This window comes from Moschus berezovskii, chromosome 14 (assembly GCF_049115385.1).
Source record: "Moschus berezovskii isolate FMDL1 chromosome 14, NW_MosBer_1.0, whole genome shotgun sequence".
Taxonomy (NCBI): Eukaryota; Metazoa; Chordata; class Mammalia; order Artiodactyla; family Moschidae; genus Moschus; species Moschus berezovskii.
In genome coordinates, this window is record NC_142473.1 from 70,505,019 (window position 1) to 70,517,828 (window position 12,810).

General features: G+C 43.5%; 1 protein-coding gene across 2 annotated transcripts in view; it reads left to right on the forward strand.

Moving 5' to 3' along the window:
* The first annotated feature begins 1,116 nt into the window (after positions 1-1,116).
* Positions 1,117-12,810, forward strand: part of TRIM44 (TRIM family member 44) — a 121,219-nt gene continuing 109,525 nt past the window's right edge. For both annotated transcript variants that reach the window (XM_055423845.2, XM_088843254.1), the window contains exon 1: positions 1,117-1,876. In XM_055423845.2, the coding sequence (XP_055279820.1) occupies positions 1,259-1,876 (618 nt within the window). In that variant the 5' untranslated portion in view covers positions 1,117-1,258. The remainder of the gene's footprint in view (positions 1,877-12,810) is intronic.

Sequence of the window (12,810 nt, forward strand, 5' to 3'; positions counted from 1 at the left end):
CATCCAAAAAATAGGCCTATGAGTAGGAATTACTATTATTTCCACTTTGCATATATATATACATATAAGTGGAAAACAGAATGATCAATTAACTTCTCCATAGTTGCAAAACCAGTAAGTTGTGGTACCAGGATTTGTGGGTCCTTGGGCAGTGGCTCCTCCAAACTTGGCTTTTAAAGAGCCAAAAAAAATCCAGCTCAATTCCTGGCTCTTCAGTATTGGTTAATAAATAACAGTCCTCTGTCTTTCTCCCGGAACCAGTCTGAATCCAGATGGTCTCCTTACATAAAGGATAAAGACTGCATACTAGAAGTCTCACTCGACAAATACTGTCTCTCCCTACCTACTTTCACTGACATCTCAGCCAAACCCAAAGCAAGCTCTCAAAAAAAAGCGCAGAGGTTACCATTCTAGAGTTTCGGAGCCCCTAAGAGAGCAAGAATGCAAATAGACTTTGCAAATAGACAAAGCGTAGTATTGCTTTAGATTGAAAATGTGTTTGCTCGTCCGGACTCCGATTTCCTGAGCCTAGAGGAACAAACACAACCTTTCCCCCTGGAAACCCCAAGGGGTCAGGTTCAGTCTGGTAAACAACACTCTGTTCTGGCGCCTTGCAGATCAGGCAGCAGCGGGGGCTGAGACGGTCAGCACCAAATTCGAAGGAAGGAGGCTGCTGAAATGCACCTGTACACCTGCCTAGTGACCTGAAAAAGGTTGACACTTCCAGAGAGCGAGTGGAGGAGGCGGGGCGCAATTCCCGCCTCCAGAGTGAGCAGAGCGACCTGGCCTCCTCGTCCATCTTTCCCCTCCTTCCGGGGATGCCGAGCCCCCGCGGGAAACGCAGAAAAGGACCATCGCCACTTTAAGTGACTCAGGAAGTGAAAGGAGGCCGCCTGACTGGGGGGGAGGCGGGGAGGCGAAGTGGAACCGGGGCCCCGCGGCTCCGCGATCCCGCCGGGGGCAGCGGGAGGCCGAGCGGGCGGCGCGGCGCGGGGGCCGACGGGGGCGCGGGGCGGCCGCGCCGGAAGTGCCCCCGCCGCGGCAGGAAGCGCGGCGGACGCCGAGCGGCCGGGCCTGCGGGAAGGCCCTTCGCTGCTCCGCCGCCCGCGGGCTGCCGGGAGCAGGCCGCAGCGGCCCCGAGGCGGCGGGACTCGGCGCGGCCAGCCCCCGGGACGGGCCCGGGCCGGGGTGGAGGCCGCCCCGAGGCTAGACGGCGAGGTCGGTGGCCCCGAGGCCCGGGCCGCGGCGGAGCCTCCACATGGCCTCCGGAGGGGCTGCGGCCTTCGAGGAGCTGCCGCACGACGGCACGTGCGATGAGTGCGAGCCCGACGAGGCTCCGGGGGCCGAGCGAGTGTGCCGAGAGTGCGGCTTCTGCTACTGCCGCCGCCACGCGGAGGCGCACGGGCGGAAGTTCCTCGGGCACCACCTGGCCGAGTACGTTCACTGCGCCGCCCGGGCCTGGACCCCGGGGGCCCGCGGGGACGGCGCCCGGGAGGAGGCGGTCGAGGCCCCGGCGCAGAATGAGAAGGCCCTAGACAGCGAGTCCGAGGAGGACAGTGAGCCCGCCGAGGAGAGCGAGGCGGAGGACGACAGCGAGGACGAGATGGAGGACGAGCAGGAGAGCGAAGCCGAGGACGACCACCAGGAAGACGGAGACTCCGAGGCCGAGGGGGAGACGGAGGCGGAAAGCGAGTTTGACCCCGAAATAGAAATGGAAGCAGAGAGAGTGGCCAAGAGGAAGTGTCCGGACCACGGGCTTGATTTGAGTACCTACTGCCAGGAAGACAAGCAGCTCATCTGTGTGCTCTGCCCAGTCATTGGGGCTCACCATGGCCACCACCTCTCCACCCTCGATGAAGCCTTCGAGGAACTAAGAGTAAGTATTGGTCATTTGGCGCGTAGGCCCAGAGGTCAGGACACGTGGGTTTCAACTCAGGAGGCCTGCCTGTGGCCACACTCATATTCACCATGTCCCTAAAAAGCTGGCCTGTTCAACTTGTTGGGAGCAGTGCTTAATGACCCCTTTTTGATTGAAGTCCTTTGAGAATCAGATAAAAGTTCTGGACTCTGACCTGAGAAAAATAAATATACACGCAAAGTCTAGGGTACAGTGTCTGGAAAATGACAAGCCTCTGGTCTTTGGATGCCGTTCCGTTGGATTTTGACTCCATTTAAGCCAGTTCCCACATCATCTCCATTGTTGAGACTAGTGCCTTGACTTAAGGTTCTTGATAAGGCAGTCATTTTGCCTACTTGAAAACGTGGCAAACCATAGTTTAGCCAGAGAACCGAAGCATGTGGTTCCTCTGTAATGAAAAGACTCCCTAAGGTTCGGTTTTGATGATAGCTTCATGTGTATTCCTGAGGTCCATTTTAGTTCTTCATCTTTGGTACTTGTTTGGAAAAGAGAATGAGAGGGTGGAGGCAAAATTCGGCTGGGAGTGGGGGGTTCCCCTGTCCTTTATCTTTTGCAGGAGAGCAGTGCCTTTGTTTATCTTGAATCTTGCTGGTCCCCTGGAACAGTGTATGGAAATATTATAAATATTAATAAATATTTGTTGAATGAATTTGAAGATGATTTGACTTTTATTTATACTGTGGATGCTTACAATCAGTGAGAGAGACATATGGAGTTAACCAGGCAGGAAAGTGAGTGATCAGTGATTAGTTCATTAGCTTACTGTCACTGTGACATCTTTTGTTTCTCTAAGCAACCTTGGAGTTGCTGCCACTGGGACAGCAAATACTTTGATAACGAAATCCACAAATTAGGATTTTTCCTCTTTTTTAAAACTGTAAAATGCACACTCAGTGTATGAAAAACATATGCACAGTCTAACAACCGTAAAGCAAATACTGATGTAACTTCCGCCTAGATGAAGGAATAGATTATTAGTACCACTATTGAAGCCCAATGCCCTTTTTATAATTTTCCAGTTATAGCCATCTCCCTTTCCCATAGGTAGCCATTATCCTGACTTTTGTGGTGGTAATTTCCTTGCTTATCTTTATATTTTACCACATTTATGCATTTCTAAACTTATTTGAACTTGACACAGTTGATACTGCTATTGTATTGTTATCAACATTCTTTTGGAATTTGCATCATTTTTTCAACGTTGTGTTTGTGAGAATCATCCAGTGGGTGACTGTAGTGTGTTCATATTCATTGCTGTGTAGAATTCCATTTTATAAATATGCCACAAGTTACCTGTTCTGTCAAGGATGAATATCTGATTTCTAAATTCTGGAGCTTCTGATTATTGTAGATAGTGTTGGTGTAAGCATTCTTACATATATCTCCTGCTGCACATCTACATACATTTAAATGGAATATCAACCTAGGAATGTGATTGTTGGGTCACACACTATCCATATCTTCAATAATAGATGTTGCCAACTGTTTTCCAAAGTTGTACCAATTTGCATTCCCATGAAGAGTGTGAGAGAGTTCCTTATTTCTCAGTATCTTCACCAACACTTGTTATTACAGAATTTTAAATTTTTGTCAGTCATATGGATATGTATATGTCATGGTTTCTTCTTGTTTAAAATTTAAAGCTACTTTGAATGTCATTTGTGTTTTTTTTTTTTTGCAAACTACTCGTTCAAGTCTTTTGCTCATTTTTCATTTGGGTTGTCTTTTTCTCATTAATTTACAGGAATTTACAGACACACACACACGTATATAACTGACTTCTTTGTTTTATGGATTATAAATATTTTCTACTCTCTTTTTCTTTTCATTTTTTAAAGAATTGTGCCTTGAACAGAGAAGTTCTTCATTTTAAGTTAATAAACATCAGTAACTTCCTTTATCATTAGTTCTTTTTGTGTCTTGTTCAATTTGACTTTTCACCCTGTACAGATAGCCAGTTACTCTAGCAGCATTTATCAAAAAGCCTTTCCTTTCTGTACTGATCTGCTGTGCCACCAGGCATCTATCAAATGCCCATAAGTGTGCGGTGTGTTTCTTGGCGCTTCTGTTTTGTACCATTGATCTGTTAGTATATTCTTGCATGAGCAGCATGTTTTCTTAGTTACCAGAAGTTAGTAACATGTCTTAATATCTGGTAGAGCAAGTCTGTCCACTTGGTTCTTCTAAAAGAGTGTCTTAACCAGTCTTGGCCTTTTACATTTCTTAGAATCATACCATGAAGTTCTATATTAAAAATAAACAGAGTTTGCAAAACTTTTTTACTGTATTGAAATTATAAACCGATACAAGGAGAATTAATGCCATTACAAAATGAAGTCATCTGGTCCATTTTTTTAGGTCTTTTACATTGCCTCCCAATAAAGTTTTATAGTTTTTTCTTCTTGGAGATCTTATACATTACTGGGAAGTTTATTCATGGGTACTTGCAGTTTTATAGTATTGTAAAAAATGTTTTTAATTTTTTCCCTAATTGTGTGTGTGTATGCTGCTGCTGCTGCTGCTGAGTCACTTCAGTCGTGTCCGACTCTCTGTGACCCCTTAGACGGAAGCCCACCAGGCTCCCCGTCCCTGGGATTCTCCAGGCAAGAACACTGGAGTGGGTTGCCATTTCCTTCTCCAATGTGTGAAAGTGAAAAGTGAAAGTGAAGTCGCTCAGTCGTGTCCGACCGTTAGCGATCCCACGGACTGCAGCCTACCAGGCTCCTCCATCCATGGGATTTTCTAGGCAAGAGTACTGGAGTGGCTTGCCATTGCCTTCTCCGATGTGTGTGTATATATATATATATATATGTTAATATGACTAACTTTTATATACTGACTTTCATTTAAACTGTTGTACTATTTAAACAATAAATCTGTAAATTTATTCTATACACATGATCATATTATTTTCAAGAGGGACAGTTTTTGTTTCTTTTCAGTCCTTAGGCTTGTTTTTTTTCCCTCCTTGCCCTGATGCTGTGGATAGGCCCGCCAATATAATGTTGAATAAAACTGATAGTAGGTATTTTTGCCTTGTTCTTAATTGAGGGGTAATTCATGACATTTCACAAATGTGGTATAGCTTTTTTCCCACAGATACCTTGCATCAGATTAAGAAAGTTCCCTTCTAGTCCAAGTTTAAGGGTTTTTCTTAGTACTGAATGGATATTGAATTTTATCAAATGCCTTTTCTGCATCTGTTGCATGTTCATGTGATTTTACTCTTCTGCTGTGCAGATGTGATGAATTGCATTAATTGATGTACTTAATAATTTGAAAATCAGTTTTATGTTCATATGTCTCAAAAACCTCCTTTTCACCTTTGATAACTGCTTTTATTAGTTTTTTCACTTATTGTTCAAGTGTTTCTTTTTGCAAATACAGGTATGTACATATATATAGTCTTATTTTCATCCCTTCGTTATTATTATATTTTTCAATTAAAACAGTCTGCCGTTTCTGGGGTAAACTCAACTTGGTTGTGATGAAGTGTCCTTATGTTTTTGAATTTAGCTTATTAATTATATAGGCGTTTTCATTTATATTTATGAGAGAAATTGGCTTGTAAATTTCCTTTCTTGTAATGTCCTCTTGAGATTTTGCTATCAAGGTTGTGTTGGCTTCGTAGTATGAGTCAGGATGTATTGCTTCTCATACATTTTCTTCCTGTTTTAATGTTCTGGAAGTGTTTGTATAAGATTGGAATGTTTCTTCCTAGAATGATTGATAAAACTGACCAGGGAAACCATTTGCATCTGAAATGAGAGAGATAAAGAATTTATTTTGTTATTCTTTTATGATATTTTTGACTATGGATTCAATTTATTTGATGGTTATATGCCTGTGTAGGTTGTCTGTTTTGCTTTGAGTCAATTTTGATAAGTTACATTTTCCTAGAAGTTGGTCCATTTTGTTTAAATTTTCACATATGCTAGTATAGATTTATGAATCGTATCCTTTTGCTGCCTTTTTCATACTGTCGCTATCCTCTTTAGTCCTTTAAGAACAATAACCGTGTTGATGTATAATCTGTCACTGATGTTTCCCGTATGCGAAGACTTTGTAGCCCTCTCTCTGCCAGCTGTTGTTTTTGGTGGCGGTTTTCAGGTTCCATTGTTTGCTTTTGTGCTTGTTACATTTGAGTGACTTTTCATTACCTTTAACAAATTATTTTTGGGGGATTTCCCAAGCCTTGGCATGAAGCTGGATTCTTCAAAAGAGGATTTGAGTTTGCTTCTGCGGAGACTGAAGTGTGCGACTTGTTTTGGACCCCTTGTTGTGTACCTTCCGTCACTCAGTTCTGTCCGGCTCTGCGACCCCGTGGGCTGCAGTACGCAAGGCTTCACTGCAGTCACTATCTGCAGTGATTTTGGTGCCCCAGAAAATACAGTCTGTCACTGTGTCCCCATCTGTGTCATGAAGTGATGGGACCAGATACCATGATCTTCGTTTTTTGAATGTTGAGTTTTAAACCAGCTTTTTCACTCTCCTCTTTTGCCTTCATCAAGAGGCTCTTTAGTTCCTCTTCCCTTTCTGCCATAAGGGTGGTGTCTCCTGCATATCTGAGGTTATTGATATTTCTCCCAGCAGTCTTGATTCCAACTTGTGCTTCATCCAGTTTGGCATTTTGCATGATGTACTCTGCATGTGAGTTAAACAAGCAGGGTGGAACCAGTCCATTGTTCCATGTCTGGTTCTAACTGTTGCTTCTTGACCTGCGTACAGGTTTCTCAGGAGGTAGGTCAGGTGGTCTGGTATTCCCATCTCTTTCAGAATTTTCCACAGTTTGTTGTGATCCACATAGTCAAAGGCTTTAGCGTAGTCAGTGAAGCAGAAGTAGATGGATTTCTGGAACTTTGCTTTTTCTATGATCCAACGGATGTTGGCAGTTTGATCTCTGGTTCCTCTGCCTTTTCTAAAACGAGCTTGAAACTCTGAAAGTTCCCAGTTCATGTACTCTTGAAGTGGCAGCCCCCTCCCCCCGACACCACTTTCTGCCTATAATCAAATGCACATCCCGGTTTCTTGTGATCAGTAAATGTACTCAGATCAATAGAGCTGTTTCTTATACTCTGCTTGTGTTAACGTTGGGACAGTACTATTAAACCTTATTAGAATTTTACCAGTTTTTTCTCTGATGACTTCAGTGCCAGGGTCCTCTGGCCATATTATAGTTTTTTGTTTTTGATCATGATAGTTTTGAGGAGTGCCAGTCAGGTATTTGGTAGACTGTCCCTCAGTTTGGATTTGTTTCATGTTTTTCTTATGGTGAAACTTGAATTGTGGATTCTGGAGCAATAGAAATTCTCTTTTATGTGTTGCTTTCTTTCACTTAGTAGTATGTCTTGGAACTCACTCCATAGACCTCCCTGTTTATTTATCTACTTACCTATTTCAGCTGAAAATACTCCAATGAGTGTCAGTCATTAATTTTTTTTCACTTTTAAAAAAAAATAATTTTTAATTGGAAGATAATCACTTTACAATATTGTGACGGTTCCTGCCATACATCGCCATGAATCAGCCATAGGTATACATATGTCCCTTCCCTTTTAAACCTCTTGGAATCTATAAAGATGGTAGGATGGTGTTATATGCAGGGCAGGAAAGGAGACACAGACATTAAATTCTTAATTTATGATATTGTTTTTCAGCTCGAGCACCTATTTTAACCTAGAGCTCTTTTTTAAAAAAAATCCATTTCTCTTTATCTTTTGCAGTCTGATTCTTGATTATATGCCATATTTTCGTGATTCTTCTCATCTCTCATGATTTTTCATTCAATGTTAGACACTCTGTTTAAAAGAACTCTAGATACTAGAGTCATATTTTCCCGCCCTCACAAAGGGCATACCATTTGCTCTGTAAGGGAGCTAGGATGAGGGGCTGATCATTTTTACCCAGTAAAAATTTGAACTTGGTCAGAGCTTGATTGCAGCATTAATTAGTTTCACTTCATGTCTGGTTTCATATATTTTGAGGCCAGTGTACATTTACCTGTTGACAAGAGAGTAGGTCTCTTAGAATATTAAAAGTGTTTTGGCATGATAATGGCTAGAGAAGAGAATCTTTGTTATACTGCATTTATTCTTTCACCAAATATTTACTGAGCATCAGCCAAGGGCAAGTGCTTTCTAAGCATTGGGAGTATAGCAAGATTGAAAAAGTCTGTACTTCTGCTGGAGTCTACATTGTATTGGAAGGAAATAGAACAAATGGGCACATAAGCATGTAGTAAGTGATATAAAGAAAAAATGAAACAATGTTGTGGATTTAGAGAGGGACGGAAGTATCCTAGTTCTGCCACTGGCTTTTAGACCCTGGACAAGTTACCTAACAGTTTGGCTGTGTTTTTATATCTCTAAAATGGGTATAGAGTTAAGAAGCAGTGTTCCGTGAGAGTAAAATAATCTAGTTTGTGATAAAACTTTACCAGTGCTTGGCACACTGTAAGTGCTCTTTAAATGTTAGTTGTTTTCTTTGTCATTATTACAGGGGGAGTCTTGCTAAATGTATAAGTTTAGAGTTAAGAGGAATTTAAACAATATATGTTTTGAGATCTCAACACCAGACTGGACCGTGAGTGGCTTATGTTGGCAGTAGAGGATCAAATTGTTGCCAAGGGCTAGAGTAAAGCAAACTTAAGAGTAGGCAGGCCAGAATGGTCAGAAAACCGGGGTGATGGTAGAGCAGGAGGGGGTCTAGGCAGCGGCAGTCTGAAGGCTGTGCGTGCCAGAAGGACTAAGGCGAACACCTTGAAGGGGTCAGTTTAGCCCTTGGTCACTGAAATGACTTTTCCAGTCCTGCCTTTCCTCCTGTGCTGTGTTTCCAGTTCGGCTGCAGAGGATTTGGTCTCCAAAGGAGTCTGTGGGTCCAAACTTGTTTTGAGCCTGTGCTCCAGCTTTATCATAGAAATATGGTTACACAGCGCATATTATGGCCTCTCTTCTGGGTCAGAGCCTCATCTCAGACACGCAGGTTTCTCTTACTGTGACCATAGTTTCTGATTCTGAAAATAGGTCATGGAGTCTAACAAAGGAGCTTGATCTGGTTCATGGATATTTTCATGCGAAAATTATGTTACCATGGGAATTTGCATTCATAGCTATAGTTAATGAATTGTTTTGGTTGAACAATGTAAGTGCAATTACATATGTTCAGAATTCTAGACCAGCAATTTAAAAAATCATTTTGAACATCACTTACAGTAGGGGAAATATAGTTTACATTGTGGTCTAGTTTACACAAACACACACACTCATTTAACTAATGCAAATGGAACACTATTAACCTTACTGCGTATGATATATTCTGTTCTGTTTCTCTTCTGTCCCCTCCAAAATTCTAGATTCTCCCAATAAATTGATTTCATTGCACACTAGCGGGTCAAGTTCTATGGCTTGAAATGCACTTGTCTAGTTCATTTTAAGATCACCCGAAGAAAAGGTGGAGTCTTATAAAATAGCAAAGGGAGAAGTGATTGACAGAACCCAGCAAGTACTTATAAGCATCTGTGGCGATTTTAACATTGCTTTGCGATGGACAGATCCAAAGGTTTTGAAGCCACTCCCTTTGTCCTTGGATGTGCCTTTAAATGGATGGATATTAGGAGGGAAGAATGTGTGGTTAAGTGGCAGTGGGAACAACTGCAGCGGGTAGCCCAGGGAGGGGATGCTAGTAGCAGGGTGGTTGGGAGGATTCAGGCACATGCTCAGGACAGCTGTGACTCTGGAGGGGCTGGAGGTGGGGGTATGCCCCTGCTGCACCTCCTAATGGCCAGTGGCTCTGCCTGTGTAGTCAGCTTGTAAGAACCAGCTCTGGTAGGGAGACCGAAGGTTGAATCTCTGCTGTAGTGTCCCTGTTTATAGCTTTACTCCTGACTGAACGGGTTCGGGGCGTCTCCTAATAGAACCGTAAGCGCTGGCTGCACAGACCCTCACTCAGTGTCATTTCTCTGTGTGTGTGCTCAAGTTGCGTCCGACTCTTTGCGACCCCCTGGACTGCAGCCCGCCAGGCTCCTCTCTCCATGGCATTTCCAGGCAAGGACATTGGAGTGGGCTGCTGTTTCCTCCCCCAGGGATCTTCCTGACCCAGGGGTTGAACCAGTGTCTCTTGCATCTTCTGCATTGGCAGGTGGATTCTTTACCACTGCACCACCTGGAAAACCCCATTTATTTGTATAGACTAAGACACAAGAAGACAAAAGCTAAGACTAAGGTAATAGGGGATTCAGCACTCATGGTGGTTGGAACTTCATTAGAGAGAACCTAGAGGGCTTCTGCAGGGTTAAGTGCAGGGTTCAGTTCAGTTCAGTTCAGTCGCTCAGTCGTGTCCGACTTTTTGCGACCCCATGAATCACAGCACGCCAGGCCTCCCTGTCCATCACCAACTCCCGGAGTTCACTCAAACTCATGTCCATCGAGTCGGTGATGCCATCCAGCCATCTCATCCTCTGTCGTCCCTGTCTCCTCCCACCTCCAATCCTTCCCAGCATCAGAGTCTTTTCCAGTGAGTCAACTCGTCGCATGAGGTGGCCAAAGTGTTGGAGTTTCAGCTTCAGCATCAGGCCTTCCAGTGAACACCCAGGATCAATCTCCTTTAGAAAGGACTGGTTGGATCTCCTTGCAGTCTAAGGGACTCTCAAGAGTCTTCTCCAGCACCACAGTTCAAAAGCATCAATAAAGCCATCAAATTTTGTTAAGGGTATGACTCTTCCCCCTATCTTTATTATTAAAATGACACTTATAATCTATGAATTAAGAAAAAAGGTAGAGGTGACCTTGGGGTATTGGAAGGACAGCAAAAAGGCCAGCATGGAATGAAAGAGGAGTAGGAAGTAGGTTAACAAGAAGCTGTGTTTCTCACCATGTTGCCACATTTTGGAGCCACCTGTGAAGTGGGATTCTTCAGAAAATACCTGTGATTGGCCTTAGCCATTGGTCATGTATGGATGTGAGAGTTGGACTGTGAAGAAAGCTGAGTGCCGAAGAATTGATGCTTTTGAACTGTGGTGCTGGAGAAGACTCTTGAGAGTCCCTTGGACTGCAAGGAGATCCAACCAGTCCATTCTAAAGGAGATCAGTCCTGGGTCTTCATTGGAAGGACTGATGTTGAAGCTGAAACTCCCAATACTTTGGCCACCTCATGTGACGAAGACCTCATGGAAAAGACTCTGATGCTGGGAGGGATTGGGGGCAGGAGGAGAAGGGGACGACAGAGAATGAGATGGCTGGATGGCATCACTGACTCGATGGACACGAGTCTGAGTGAACTCCGGGAGTTGGTGATGGACAGGGAGGCCTGGCGTGCTGTGATTCATGGGGTTGCAGAGTCGGATACGACTGAGCGACTGAACTGAACTGAACTGAGCCTAAGATAAAATTCTTTGGGAATGGTCATGTATTTTGTAGAATGTCTTTCTCTTGGGATTTGTCACCTGTTCATCTCATGGTTAGACTGGAGTTACTGGTTTGTAGAAGGAAGACCATGGAATTAAGAGTACATACTGTCAAGACGACTCTTGTGAGAATAGGTCTAGACTTTCCTTGCTCTCTCTCCCAAGAAGTGCCCTCTTTTTCTCTTCCCCAACCTTTCAATCAGAATAGAATGGATTAATAGACTTACTGTGCTATCAGACGATTACTTTTCAGGGTAAGTTTGCTGGTGTAGTAGGTCTGTAATTCTTAAGCCACTCTGGGGATAAAGGACTGTGTGCCTGTGATACCACCTTTTCTTGACACAGCCCACAACATGGAGGGTGCCCTGTCTGTCCACTGATAACCTCCGCCTTTTCTCTTCCCGTGCATCTGACCCACATTTGAGAAGCTGGAGATCTGTTGGTGTCGGTGTGTCTTCTGCTTGCAGTTACAGTTCAGTCTGGGATAACTGGCTCAGTTTCACGCTCTTGCTGTGTGTTTTAATATCCAGAGCCAGAGGCTAAACCTGTCATGTGGCAGGAAGGAGCACAGATGCTCATGACCTCAGGCAGCACAGAGGAGGGGTGAAACAAATACTTTAGTCCAGATCTGTGGGGTAGAGATGAGAGCGTTGCCCCTATGTGTGTGTGTGTGTGTGAGACTATGCTAGGGATCAAGCCAGCATGATATCAGGATAAAAAAATCAATATTGATGCCCTTTACAGATGTCAGAAATTAATCAAGAATGAAAAAAATTAAAACCAAGCAAGCAAAAGCTTCCAAATACGCTGTTATATCCATGAATTATGGCAAATAACCATATGGGCAATGACTCTGATGTGCATTGTGTTATTCTAAATTGTTCCTGTTGAACATGTATTTATAAATTAAACTCAGTTCAGATATATTTAGCTAATTTTTGATCAGATAGAGTAATCTGCTTTTGACTTCAATAGAATATTAGAGAAAATATATCCAGACTATAGCATATAGTTAGCGTTATTGTCAAAAACTGGTATTTTTAAGCTGATTTTATTTATGTGAATTTTTAAGCACTTAATGGTGAGCTCTGTGACAGATATTGAGAAAAAGAAAGATTGCTGACATCGGAAAGCTTATACTCTTTTCACATGCCTATTTGTGTGTAAATATGAGAAAAGAGGTACAAATAATATGTCACGGGGGCTCAGTATTCTCTCCTGGAGAATTCCATGGACAGAGGAGCCTGAGGGACCACAGTCCATACGGTCGCAAAAGTCAGATACAACTGAAACAGCTTAGCATGCACGCATGGGGGCTCAGAGAAAAGAGAAGTTCATTTCCGCTGGAAACATGTAAGCAGGAACGCTTTCTTAGAGGAGGCAGTGTTGAGGTGGGTATTTGCTGGGTGCGCTTTTCCTGGGTAGATAGCGCTCACTAGTGAGGCAGCTGGCCTCTGTTCCCATAGCACAGCCTGTACACAGTATACTGCTG